This window comes from Nelumbo nucifera, chromosome 2 (genome assembly GCF_055504915.1).
Source record: "Nelumbo nucifera cultivar China Antique chromosome 2, China Antique-T2T, whole genome shotgun sequence".
Classification (NCBI taxonomy): domain Eukaryota; kingdom Viridiplantae; phylum Streptophyta; class Magnoliopsida; order Proteales; family Nelumbonaceae; genus Nelumbo; species Nelumbo nucifera.
Genome location: NC_142650.1, coordinates 68,548,552 through 68,563,539, shown reverse-complemented (window position 1 = coordinate 68,563,539; position 14,988 = coordinate 68,548,552). Strand labels below are relative to the sequence as shown.

The window sequence follows — 14,988 nt, the reverse complement described above, 5'->3', positions numbered from 1 at the left end:
TCGAACTGTTCACTCACTACTGTACCCGAACTGTTGCAGTTTTTGGTTCAGCCCAAGTGAAGTCTATCTAGTGTTCTACCAGCACTGTGAACACTTCTACCATCATAGCAATGTGGCAAACAGCTCCAAGTTCAAGGTGGTTATCAGTCCGAAACCCCTCACCACTACTGTGAGATTACCTAGGGAGCTGCCAGCTCCAAATTGTTCAGCACTGTGAACCCTAGTTGAGGACTGATGTCAGCAGTCCTAGTATTGGCCGCAAGGAAGGGCACTCTCTTTACAGTTGCAATACTCAAAGTTCAAGTGGAGTCTGCATAGCACAATAGTTGAGAACCCTTAGCTTCAGGTCGGTTACCAGTCCAGAACTCCTTGCTTGCTGTTGTAACTGAACTGTTTCAGAACTGTGACAGTCTCGGCAAGTCTGAAACTGTGTCGAGTGCTGTCAGAACCTGCTGTGGTCATTTCAGCTAATCAGATCTGCTCCAGAACTGGTTCAGAACCTTCAGAACTGCTTCGGCTAGTCTCAATCAGTGTCACCTACACAGTGGCTGCAGTCAAGATGTCTTCAATACCCAGAGATGTTTCTTCTAGAGATAACAGGCCTGCGGCAAGTGGGAATTTTGTCACCAGCAACAATGATGACAACTCACAAAATACACCAACAGTGTCTTCTTCTCCTATGGGACAGGTTGTTGATTCCTCTGGAACTGGTACATTGGGCTTCTCTGCTAGTGAGGTTGAGATCCTTAGTAGGGCATTAGCCCGTCTAAGAAATAATTCTTTTGCTTCTACATCTATTGCTAGATCAGGTACAGCCTCTGTCTTCAGTGCCACTGGCTCTATTGACTCTACTTCTTGGGTTATTGACTCCGGTGCTACTGACCATATGACACATATGTCTTCCCTATGCTCTTTATATCATTTGTTGTCTGGTCAGGATAAGATGAGAGTTGCTGACGGGTCTTTCTCCACTATCTCTGGAAAGGGAATTGTTGACCTAAGCAAGGACCTCTCTCTTAAATCAGTTTTACATGTTCCCAGTCTTACCTCAAATCTCTTGTCTGTTTCAAAACTTACCAAAAATTTGAACTGTAGTATAACCTTTTTTCCTACTCATTGTGTCTTCCAGGACAGATTGACAAGGAGAACGATTGGGTGCGGTCATGAGTATGGAGGCCTCTACTACCTTGATGCAAACATCGGCTCAGCCTTACAATCATCTGCTGCTAGTAATCCGGAAAGTGTGGAGTCAATAGCTAAGCTGCATCTTTGGCATGCTAGGCTAGGTCATGTGTCTTTCTCCTCATTAGAAATGTTGTTTCCCGAATTGTTTAAGGGCATTCCAAGTCAGAGTCTAACCTGTGAAGTATATCAAATGTCAAAACAATGTAGAACTGTGTATCCAATTTCCAGCAATGAAATTTGTGCTCCTTTTGATTTGGTTCATTCTGATGTCTGGGGCCCTTCACCCATTGTTTCCTTTGATGGCTTCCGGTACTTTATCAGTTTTATTGACCACTACTCTCGTTGTACATGGATCTACCTGTTAAAAGGACGGGATGAAGTACCACGGATAACCATGGCATTTTGCAAGATGATTGAAACATAGTTTAATAAGAAGATTAAGCAATTCAGGTCAGACAATGCTGCTGAATACTTCGAAAAATCCTTGAACTTATTCCTGGAAAATGCTGGCATACTACATCAGTCATCCTGTGCTTATACTCCTCAGCAGAATGGAGTTGCTGAGCGCAAGAATAGACATCTATTGGAGACAGCTCGAGCCTTACTATTCCAACACAAAGTCCCCAAGCAATACTGGTCTCAAGCTGTACTTTCTGCATCATATCTGATAAACCGGATGCCATCTAAGGTGTTGGGTATGAAAACCCCTTTCTCTGTTTTGTGCCCCACTCTTCCAGACTTTCCCCTTCCTCCTCGGGTCTTTGGCTGTATATGTTTCATACATGTGAAGGATCCAAAAAAGACTAAGCTAGATCCTAAGGCTACAAAGGGAATATTCTTGGGGTACTCTCCTACACAAAAGGGTTACAAGTGTTATGACCCTGTCTCCAAGAGAAAGTATGTCACCAGAGATGTGGTGTTCTTTGAGTCTCAACCCTATTTTCAGTCTTCTCAGAATCCTCTTCAGGGGGAGACTAGTGGGATGGAAGAGGATTCTCATTCTCCCTCCTTTTTTGTTCCCCTATCTACCTCGGGTCTTCCATCCTCTCCTCCTACTCCTTGTTGTGACATTCCGGGTCAACCCAGTGAGGCTCCCACTGTGCCGGTTACCTCTCCTGATGCTGCAGATGTTCTTGAAGGCTCCAGTAGGCAACAAAAAGAGATACTTACATACAACAGAAGAAAAAGGGGTCCTCAACCTCATGACAGCAACCAGTTGGACTCGGATCAATCTGTCTCTACAATCCAAGGTAATTTCAACTCTCATACTTCTGATTTGGATCTTCCTATTGCTCTCCGTAAGCCTATCCGCTCTTGCACCACCCGGCACCCCATTGCTGATTTTGTTTCTTACTCACATTTATCTCCTGCCTATCACTCCTTTGTGTCTACTCTTTCCTCTGTGCGTGTTCCTTCTAGGTACTCAGAGGCTGTGTCTGATCCAAGGTGGAAAGAAGCTATAAATGAAGAGATGAAAGCCCTAATGAAAGCAAGAACTTGGGAATTAGTGGATCTGCCAGAGGGGAAGACCACTGTTGGGTGCAAGTGGGTGTTTACTGTAAAGCACAGGGAGGACGGGTCCATTGAAAGGTACAAGGCCAGACTTGTGGCAAAGGGGTTTACTCAGAAAGAAGGGATTGACTACAAAGAAACCTTTGCCCCGGTAGCAAAGCTCAACACAATTCGGGTTCTATTGTCACTAGCAGCAAATTTTTCATGGGAACTTCATCAGCTGGATGTGAAGAATGCCTTCTTAAATGGTGACCTTCATGAAGAGGTATTTATGGAACCTCCACCAAGCTATGACTTTAGTAGAAAGGTTTGCAAATTGAGGAAAGCATTATATGGGTTGAAGCAATCTCCCCGTGCATGGTTTGAGAGGCTCTGTGGGGCCATGAAGAAAGTGGGGTACACTCAGAGTGGTGCAGACCATACCTTGTTCATAAGGAGACAGGATAGCAAACTTACTGCACTCATTGTTTATGTGGATGATATGGTAATTACCGGGAATGACTTGGAAGAGATAAAAAGACTGAAGGAGTTTCTAGCTTCTGAATTTGAGATCAAAGACTTGGGTCATTTGAGATATTTTCTTGGGATTGAAGTTGCCAGGTCAAGAGAGGGAATCTACATATGTCAGCGGAAGTATGTTCTTGACCTCCTAGAGGAAACAGGCATGATGGGGTGTAGGCCAGCAGATACTCCAATGGAACAGAACCATGGCCTGCAGGAATCAGTAGGGGAGGACTACTATGATAAAGAGAGATACCAAAAATTGGTAGGGAAGCTGATATACTTATCCCTCACTCGGCTAGATATTGCTTATGCTGTGCATGTTGTCAGTCAATTTATGCACTCTCCAAAGATTCCTCATATGAAAGCAGTTGAAAGGATTCTCAGGTACTTAAAGACTTGCCCAGGGAAGGGAATTCTCTTCAGGAAAAACAATAGAATTGAAATTGAAGCCTACACTGATGCAGATTGGGCTGGGTCTGTTGGAGACAGGAAGTCAACCTCGGGTTACTGTACATTTGTGGGAGGAAACCTGGTCACATGGCGCAGTAAGAAGCAGAATGTAGTGGCTAGATCAAGTGCAGAAGCAGAGTATCGAGCTATGGCCCACGGGGTTGCTGAACTCTTATGGCTCAGAACTCTTCTTAATGAACTTGGCATTAAGGCTGAAGGTCCTCTCAGGCTGTATTGTGACAATAAAGCTGCCATCAACATTGCCAACAATCCCGTGCAGCATGACAGGACAAAACATATTGAGATTGATCGGCACTTTGTTAGAGAAAGAATTGTCTCGGGTGAACTCTGTGTGCCTTATACTCCATCTGAGATGCAAATTGCAGATGTACTGACTAAAGGGCTGGCAGCAGCAAAGTTTAGGGACATGCTTGGCAAGCTAAACATGATTGATATCCATGCTTAGCTTGAGGGGGAGTGTTGGATTGAAGTCTTTGTATGTATGAGTATTCGGCTGATAAGAGTTCTTATTAGCCTATACTTAAGTTTAAGTTGTCCTGTACTGGGCCTTTGTTAATGGGCCTAATCCTGTTTAATGTTTTAAGTTGTCTGGGTGTCCCATCACTAATCAGGGGCATTCTAGTAACTTCCTGTATCATTGTACTACACCATAATATAAATAATAGTACTGTCGACTGAGTTGAGAGTTCGACACTCCTGCATCTCTTCTTCTTCTTCTCTTTTCTGCTACTTCGGCTACAGTAATTTAGCTTTCAATATATGTACTTCTATACATACATATGTAATATACACATCTACATAGGTGTGTTTATCATTTTGTTGGGTGGACTCAGTAGCTCAAGTTGGGATCAAGCTACCCAAGGCCTCAACCCAAGCTAACTAGTGCAAAAGCTCGGGTTAGGTCAGGTTGCGCCCACCCAATTTGCATCTCGTAACTTGGGGTAAGCCAACCCAAGCAAGTGGGACAGACTTTATGCCATCCAAATTCAGGAAACCTACATATAAACACATAATATATATGACGAGTATCATCTAAATTACTTACATTATGATATAAGTATAGGCATTAATCAAACACATACCATATCCATAACAAATGCTTATGTATACATACTTATGCATAACTAAATGCTATGTATTAGGGGTGACCTTTGTGCAACAGTTGGGTTGCTCCATTGCGAATTGGGTGACCAGGGTTCAAATCCTGGGAACAGCCTCTATGTATGTGCAGCAGGGGTAAGGCTGTGTATATCTGTCCATCCCCAGACCCCGCATGGAGGGAGTCTCGTGCAATGGGCTGCCCTTTTTAATGTACTAGTTAGAGTGCACGTGCATTGCACGTGGCAATTCTAGATGATGATAATGATAATAATAATAATAATATATCCAAAATTTTCTATAAATTTTATATATTTTTTGCTTTATTATTATTAATCATATGCAGATTGCAAAATCCAAATCTGATTATATGAGAACCTCATCCAAATATGTGATAATCAAAGAGTTGTGAAGTTTCAAGCAATGTTTTAAAAAATGACCCGGAACCGGAACCGTTCTAGCCACTGGTTTTCGGGTTGACAGTTCAATCGTTAGATTTGAATGAACAACCCATTTTGACAACAAAATTAAAAAAAAAAATTAAAATAACAATTAAAATAAAAAAAACTACCAAAAGCCATTAAACGAGTCGATGGTTCGACCACTTGGGTCAACGAGTCTATTATGATTCGGCCTGCCCTTGAGTTCTATTAGTCTAATAACAGCCAAGAAGAGAGAAGAAGAAAGAAGAAAGAAAGAGAGAGAGAAGAGGAAAAAAGGAGAGAAGAAAAGTCTGGTTCGAATGAGAGAAAAATTATCTCTCCCATTCGGCCAGATATGTTTTATATTACTAACATAATAGAAAAGACACGTGCCCTTACTTAAGTGAGGGACACTAGTTCTAATATAATATTACAGATCAGCAACCTCAAAATAAGTATAAAGACAGAAATACCCCTACACTAACACTTCCCCTCAAGTTGGAGAGTATATATCATATAATCCCAACTTGTTACATATGTAGTCCACTCTTCCCCGACTCAACCCTTTAGTAAATAAGTCTGCCCACTGGTTCCTTGTGTTAACATATGTAGTGTCTATCACTCCATTCAGCACCTTCTCTCTCACAAAGTGACAGTCAACCTCTATGTGCTTGGTTCTTTCATGAAACACCGGATTAGAAGAAAAATGAACTACAGCCTGATTGTCACAATAGAGCTTCATTGGAGTGTTAACATTGTATCCTATCTCCTGTAAAAGATTCCTTAGCCACACTAATTCACAAGTAGTATGTGCCATAGCTCTATATTTTGCCTCTGCACTGCTTCTCGCCATGACTGTCTGCTTCTTACTTTTCCATGTCACCAGATTACCCCCAAGAAAAGTGCAATAGCCAGTGGTAGACCTCCTATCAGACATAGAACCGGCCCAATTAGCATCAATATATCCTTCTATTTCAAGTTTTCCACCACTTTTCTATATCAAACCATGACCAGGAGCCCCTTTTAAATACCTCACAATTCTTAGAACCACATCCCAATGAGGAACCAAAGGTTTCTACATGAACTGACTTACCACACTAACCACAAATGAAATATTTGGCCGAGTAATGGTTAGGTAATTCAGTTTACCTACAAGTCGCCGGTATCTGCCAGGGTCTTCAAACACTTCACACATCACTACTCAGCTTAGTATTTGTTTCCATAGGTGTTTCAGTTGGTTTAACACCTAACAAACCTGTTTCCTCCAACAAATCAAGCACATATTTCCTCTGACACAAATTAATACCATGCTTAAACCTTGCCACTTCTATCCTCAAGAAATATTTCAATTTACCAAGGTCCTTTGTTTGAAAATATTCCTGTAGAAAAGTCTTCAACCTGTCAATGCCCATTTTATCATTCCCGGTAATAACAATATCATCTACATACACAACACCAATAGGATTTTTCCCGCCTGAGAGTCATGACTAAAGACGGAATGATCAACTTGGCACTGTTTCATGCCAAACTTCTTTACCACCTCACTGAACCTACCAAACCATGCTCAAGAAGACTGTTTAAGCCCATAAATAGCCTTCTTTAGTCTGCATACCTTACCATCCTCCCCTTGAGCAACAAACCCCGGTGGTTGCTCCATATAGACCTCCTCGAGCAAATCACCATGCAAGAAAACATTCTTGATATCAAGCTGATAGAGGGGCAAGCATACATAGCAACAAGAGAGATCACAATACAAACCAAACCTATCTTAGCAACTGGGGAGAAGGTCTCTGTGTAGTCAATACCATGGGTTTAGGAGTACCATTTTACAACCAATCTAGCTTTCAGGCGCTCTACACTACCATCGGGTAAATACTTAACAGTATAAACCCACTTACAACCGACAGCCTGCTTCCCAGGAGGAAGAGTGGTGAGGTCCCAAGTATGATTATGAGTTAGAGATAAGAGTTCTTCTTCCATTGCACGGCACCACCCTGGAGAGGCAAGGGCTTTCTGGACATCCTTAGGGACAACAACTGAGGATTTCAAAGAGATAAAGTGGCGATGGGAAGCGGAAAGGTGAGTGAGTGAAACATAATTAGAAATAAGATGAAGGGTACAAGTGCGTTTACCTTTCCGCAAGGCAATGGGAAGATCAAGATCAGATACTGGGTTTGAGGCTGGTGTGGAGACAACTGCCAGATCTGTTGACGTTGATGGAGCTGGAGGAGTAGCAGCCGGTACATGTGGGTGATGTGTATACACTTGACGAATAGGTGGCCGTTCAACAGGTGGTGGGACTGGAGGCAAGGACTTGGTCACAGCTGGAACAAGGGGAACAGAATCTGCGACTGAAAGTGGAAGAGGAGGAGGTGATGAGGAGGAAGAAGCATCACCAGACCCCAAGAAAAATGGAGTAGACTCAAAAAATGTAACATCAGCACACATAAAGGAACGTCGAGAACTAGGATGATAACACTTATACCCTTTCTAGGTCCGGGAATAACCAAGGAAGATGCACTTAATGGATCGTGCATCTAACTTGTCCGTCCCGGGGCCCAGATTATGGACGAAGCAGACACACCCAAAAACCCGAGGAGAAAGAGGAAACGGAGAAAAGGTGGGAAGCAAGGTAGTGAATGGGGAATGACCATCAAGGATAGACATGGGCATCCGATTAATCAAGAAGCAAGAAGTAAGCATCCGATTAATCAAGAGCATTCATGTGATGCATGAGGAATCGAGTTGTTTCCAAAAGATGACGATTCTTTCTCTCAGCCACCCCATTTTGTTGTGGGGTGTAGGTACATGAGGTCTGATGAAATGATGAAGAGAAATATTCACGGCCATTATCGGAACAAAAAATTTTAACGTGAACACCAAATTGGTTGTGAATCTCAGCATAAAATTTTTGGAAGATGGTAAACAATTCACTCATTTCTTTCATTAAATAGAGCCACATCATCCTTGAATAATCATCAACAAAAATGACAAAATATCTATACTCATTGTATGACATCACTTTATAAGGACCCCAAACATCTGAATGAACCAAAGAAAAAGGACTCGACACACGGTTATCAACCCTAGGACTAAAGAGAACACGATGATGTTTCCCCAACTAACACGACTCACAAACTAAAACAGAAAGTTGACTCAACGAAGGAATCAAAGACTTCAAAACTTTCAGCGAATGATGACCAAATCGGCAGTGCCACTGGAGATGAGAGAGAGATGACTGGAGAGCTGTTGATGTTCTTCCACCACTGTCAAGATAATAAATCCACCAGCTTCATGCCCTCCACCAATCTTCATCCCCGTCTTGAGATCCTGAAAAACACACGAAGAAGGGTAAAAAGTAATAGAGCAATTGAACGACTTGGTCAACTTACTAACAAACATAAGGTTAAACGGAAATTTAGGGACATACAAAACTGAGTATAAAGATAAGGGGGTCATGTTAACATTGCCAACACCACAAATGGAGGATGTGGAACCATTAGCAAGGGTAACAGATTGTGATGTTGAGCAGTGAGAGAGGGAAGAAAACACACCTAGAGTTCTAGTCATGTGATCGGAGGCTCCAGAGTCAATAATCCAGGGATTGGGTGTGGATGTCAAACAAGCCATACCTGAGTGTGCGAAAGTAGTCGTGTTCTGCTGAGATGTGGATTTGACAAACCTCTCATACTCATCACGAGGAACATTCACCATCTCCTTCCTGGGAACATCTGTGGATGTAGGATGCATCTGATCAACTGAACGACTCTCCTGTCTGAAACCGGTGTCACTAGTCATGGCATGTTAGCCCAAATTCAGGGTGGACCATGCAAGTCATAGCAATAATTAATGGTATGTCCATCCATACCACAATGAGTACATCTCCTCGGACCCGAGCCACGCCCTCTGCCACGGGCTCCCCCTGAATCTTTACCTCCAGTACGACCACCACCATGGTTATATGTAGGTCCACCACCACCACTCTGACCATATACCGGACCACTGCTATCACTACGGCCAGACTAAGCTCCCCGAGCTCCACCTCTAACACCACGACCCCTTGATACTGCAAAGGTTGATCCATCAGAAACATTAGAGTTCTCAGTAGATCCAATGGAAGTCCTCCGAAGTCGAGCAAACACCTCTTCTAAGGAAGGGAGAGCTGACCCTCCTAGTATCTGAGCCCGCACTGGTTCATACTCAGATTTCAGCCCCACCAAAAATCGAGTCACATCAAGTTGCTCTCTCTGTTGTTGCTGAATTTTGACATCAGAAGTGAGGGGGTGATAAACATTCAAGTCATTACGAATGTTTCTCATACTAGCATAGTACTCCTCAAGACTCTAATTGCCCTGTTGCAGATTAAAGTATTCTTGATACAGCTGATATACTCTGGTTGTATTGTCTTGACCAAAATACAACTTCTTAGCATGGTCCTACACATCTTTGGCAGTGTCAAGAAACATGAAACTTGCACTAATCTTGGGTTCCATACCATTCCATAACCACGTGATAATCTGGGCATCCTCTTGTTCCCAGTCATCATACTCATGAGAATCAGTGGAGGGTTTCTCCTCCCTTATGTGTTTCACATTCTTCTTTGCCTTCAGAATAACTTCTACAAATTTAGCCCAAGGTACATAATTCTCTCCATTCAGCTTAATGGAGGTCATTTGAACATTCAAGTAGTCAGTAGATTTGCTAGCACTGCTATCTCCCGTTGCTGAATTCTGTTATTACTGAATTCGGCACACTGCACACTACTTGATCACACTGGTTTCAACACTTGTTATTGCTCAAGATTGCACTCCTTACACCACAAAACCTACCCCACGACTACTTGAAATCTCACCACACTATATGAGGACCACTCCCCCTTCAAATCACACAAAAAAACAGCATAAACCCTAGCACACTACAGTCTGAAATCCCACCATACGATCTAAAACATACTTCCTATTTGGTTCATAACAAAAATATGCATAGAAATCTCTTACCTCATCACCCGAAAAACAAACTACACAAAAAAAAAAATCAGACCACACAAGACACCCACTGCACCACACGAATCAGCCCTCTTCTCTTCATCGATTAGGGGAGGGCTTCTTAGAAACCACAGCAACCGACCATGAACAGCACAACTGGAGGCATAGAGACCTCCAAGGGAAGAGGCGACCACCCCTTTTCAACCCTTTCCCTTATCTCCAATCGATGGCAGAGGAATCAAGAGAAAACTCTAGACTGAGTGCGCAGAAAACAGAAATCTGGGCAGATCTGAGTGCTTAGTTGTGCTCTGATACCATATTATGATTCGACTTGCCCTTGAGTTTTGTTAGTCTGATAACAGCCAAGAAGAGAGAAGAAGAAAGAAGAAAGAGAGAGAGAGAGAAAGAGAGAGAGAAAAGAGGAGAAAAGGAGAGAAGAAAAGTCTGGTTCGAATGAGAAAAAAATTACCTCCCATTTGGCCAAACATGTTTTATATTACTAACATAATGGAAAAGACACGTGCCCTTACTTAAGTGAGGGACACTAGTTCTAATATAATATTACAGATCAGCAACCTCAACATAAGTATAAAGACATAAATACCCCTACACTAACAGGGTCATTGACCAATTCAACAGTTTTTTGGCCAGGGACCGGGTTTGGGGTAAAATGAAACCGGTTGCTTAGACAATTCCCGAGCCAAACAATCTAACCATTCGGGTTAACATTGATTCGAAAACATTGGTTTCAAGTATCATTGGCAAGCCTACTTGCTTGGCTAAACTCTTCTTTTTTGTAGTGTTTTCTCTTTTGGGAGTATCTTTTTTCTATTGTTCATTTATCAAAAAAAAATGTAAGATTTAAATTGATGGTTGATCAATTTGATTCGGATGGTTGAATTACTTAGCCACCACTTTGATAAAAAATGGTTTGTTTTTAGTCGATTTTAAAATATATGGGTTTATATTATTAAAAATATTGACATAGAGTTAATTAGTAGCATTTTTTAGTGAAAATAACTTCTAAGTATAGCATTTAATGCCTTAAGTATAAGATTTAATGAGAAGGGATAATGAGGTGGAAAGTAATAATTGAAGTTACATTTTCAACCATTACAATTAGAGATGAATTAAATACACAAATATAGGCATTTTAGTATCCACTAAAGCTATAATAAAAGGATTTTTATACCCTTTCTTAAACAAAGAAGCAGAGGGTAATTTTAGTCCAAAAAAAGTTTCACATTTCATTCACACTTTATATATGGTATAGATTAGGGGTGACCATTTTTAGCCTGGCCAGCCCGCAATAATATTTTTTTTTATAAATGAATAATGATTTTATTACTTATGGAAGAAAGTATACATTCACCCTAAGAGGAGGCATAAGATGTTACCCCCCCCCCTAGAGATGAGAACATAAACACACTCTTAACAAGATACAATCATAAGGTAGCCCAAAATAATTCAGCCCTTGAGACCCCTTGTTTAGTCAAAGAATCAGCCATAGCCCACAATAATATATTACAGTACAGTGGAATTACTACTATTGTTTCTCTTAAATACTTCGATCCTATTAAAGTTTCAAGAGGCTCTTTTAGCCACTCCTAGGGACTCAAAAATAGAAAACATCATAAAACCAATTACCTCAAATTTGGGAATTAAATATTACTAGAAGGTGCAAAGAAAACTAAAAGACAAAAAAATATATATACAAATTTGGACATTAATTCATCAAAAAAGGAGACAAGAGAAAAGCAAGGGAATGACTGACTTGTTTTTCTATATGCCAACTTCTCATCTGCCTGGGATATTGAACTTTAGAGTCACAAGCATCCCTAAGCCAAACAAACCTACTTTTAGAATTCAGTCAGCTATTTCATGAACCAGGTTTGATGGGGTCAGGATCTCCTATACTTTTTCCTCAACTTTCTCCTACACTCCCATCCAGTCTATGACAGTTGTCCCCTTACACGTGCTAAATACCTATTAATGTGTAAATACCTACACTGAATGGAAGTGTAGGAGAAAAGTGTAAGAAAAAAACGTAGGATGTCTGAAGTTGGTTTGATGAAACTCTGAAAAAGGTATAGTTTACTAGTCCAAAGAGTGATAACCAATCCTAAGACAAAAATACTGGAGCAAACAACAACATGGCAGTCACTTGTTGACATTTCAGATTTAGCATCCATTGATTCTATCTCACTGCCCAAAAGAATGTGGCAACTCAAATGCTTGATCATTCAGTCAAAATTCTTAGGATGTCCTCTTAGCAGCAATCAAAGATTGAAACCAATCCTCTTCCAAGTGCACCTAGGTATCGCACAGCCATGAAGCATTTAGGCTTCAGTATTCCTTGTAAAGTAGAACCCAGTGATGATTTTGGGGTACATTCCAGAAAACATGAGGAAGCAACTAGAGTAACAACCATAATAAAAAAATTATCCACATCAAATGCATTCATGACATGTATAATAGCCACTGATAAGTGATAAGTATATTTGTGTTAGAAAGACCTTGCCTTCTCTGGTATTTGATGCTGCTATCTGTAAAATAGACATTTCCTTCATCATCAATATCCAAATCATTAGTGAACCTCAACGGAACCCCTTCCACCTCAGTAACAAGTGATTTTGCCAGCCCACCTTCTGGCCCCACCTTCATCAACCCAAAATATGCATCAGCAATGTAAAGTTCTCCTGTCTTCTTGTCAAATCTAAGCCCCAGTGGACGGCCGCAGATGTGCTCGTTCTTCAAGTAACTCATTGGTGATGGCTTTGGGCTGCATAATTCTGACCTGAACCCAGATACATATGGCAAAAGATATTAAGTGAAAATACAACTGGGGGATAAAAGCATTTAAGAAGCTAAAAGAACAAGAAAAATTCTCCAGATTGTTGTTTCTGTGTACAAGTTAAGAAAACCCAAATTGACATAAATCTTCATTTATGTGTTTCCATGTGTTATCAGACTTTTGGATAAGACGCAATTGGCAAAACTTGATTTGGCTATACAATTCCATACCCTTGGGCAGTATTATCTATTTGAAGCAACCATTAAGAGCTTCTTGGAGGTTGACCAACCAGAAAGGTTATGCCCTTCCCTTTGTTGTCCTCCATCATTGCCATGGCTGCTTTTGAACAATTAAGCCCCTCCCTGTTAAGCTACTCTCTAGCTTATATTACTTTGTTAAGAACAGGTAGAGAAGAGATGGAGAGACTAGGGACTATAAGGATTTAGATGCGTGACTCATATAAAGGGGTTGTCCAAATTCCTTAACAAACTATTTCCCATATATTTTAAAGTTTAAATAGAAGTAAAATCTGGTAAGAGTGGATATTTTTTATCTCAAAAGCTATCAAAGTATTAAAAAACAGTGTTAAACATTAGAGAATTTATGAAAAAAAAAGATAGATCCAATTAACTTCAGTCCCATATTTCTTTTGGGAATTATATTCAATTCATTGATTGTTGGTTACTACTTGCTAATTTATAAGTTAATTACAAAGTAGCATATATTGACCAACCCCATCATCTTCGTCAACTGGCCGAACCCGGTTGAATGAATAGTGTTATCTTTCCCAGTATGGCATATCTTCCCGTCTCATACTAATTACCATTTGCAATTCCTTCATGTTAAAAGATTACAAGTTGCAGAATAACCCTCTTCTAACAAAATTAAAACCTCGAGGTCTAAACCATTCAAAGAAAACCAAAAAAAAAAAAAAACTTAAGCTTAAAAGCATATGATATGCACAAAGTACATGCTAAAATCAAGTTTAATTCTAAACACAGAAATCGTCTTGTCCTATTTGACCCCAGAAATATTAGAACACTAGGGGGTGTTCTTAATAATGTCTTTCCGGTTGATGGGTGCAAGCTTTTCCGGTATCATAGCCGAACCCTCTGAAAGAAAACCATATGTTCAAGAACGTGAAAAACAAGAACATTCATGTTGGAGAACAGTATTGTACGGTTTACAAACTCAGAAGATCGAAACATGGAGGAAAAAGCAAAGAAAACGACCCAACTCACCTATTTGGGGAAGTATAAGCGAAATCAGTCCAGGACTCGCCGTTCCAGAAAAGAATCCGGCCGTCGGCAACCCCAGTATAAGGTCCCCGACCGAGGGAATCGAACGCGACGCTTTCAGGGCCTTGCACCTGGTTCAGAAACTTAATCTCTGCTTTCTGTAACAGATTCTGACTGTCCCTCTCAACTGGAATATCCGACCAGGGTGGCAAGTCGATTTTGTGAGCTACAAAATCTGGGAAATCGTAAATAGCGCTGTGCTTAAAGGGGTCGATTCCACAGTAAAGAGCCAACAGGAGGAATATCCCGGCAAAAACTCCGGTCAGGGACATTGCCGGAAATTAGCAAGCTTCCCAGTACTTGGGAAGGTTGGTTAGTTGGTTCACTTGGTTGTACGTGTACCAGACTTTGCAACCAACCCCACGAGCTTAGACGAATAGGTCGATTGCCTTGTTAAGTATGTAATTTTGAGACATTAAACGTTGATTTATCAGTACATAACTACTTTTTTGCGACTTTACACGAAAAGGTTGTTGACTGGTTGCAGGGTTCTGTGCGGTAGGTAGCACTATAGCAACTCCACGAACGGCAATAATTCTTTTCCCACTATGGGTCCAAACCAATAAAGTTTTCGGGTGCCAATTTACTATCCAAACTTTAAAATGCAACAATATACTACCTAAATTTTTTAAATGCAACAATTTAATATCTATTATTAATGTACCGTTAGTTATGTATATTACATCATCTCATGTGCCATTTAAAACTATTGAAAATAT

At 40.8% G+C, this 14,988-nt stretch overlaps 1 protein-coding gene across 1 annotated transcript in view; it reads right to left on the bottom strand.

Moving 5' to 3' along the window:
• The window catches only part of LOC104601447 (protein STRICTOSIDINE SYNTHASE-LIKE 3), a 38,044-nt gene extending 23,271 nt beyond the window's left edge, over positions 1-14,773 (bottom strand). The window contains exons 1-2 of the mRNA XM_010264774.3: positions 14,213-14,773; positions 12,699-12,974 (exon numbers count right to left, since the gene is read on the bottom strand). Of these exons, the coding sequence (XP_010263076.1) occupies positions 12,699-12,974; positions 14,213-14,541 (605 nt within the window). The 5' untranslated portion in view covers positions 14,542-14,773. The remainder of the gene's footprint in view (positions 1-12,698; positions 12,975-14,212) is intronic.
• Positions 14,774-14,988: the final 215 nt, after the last annotated feature.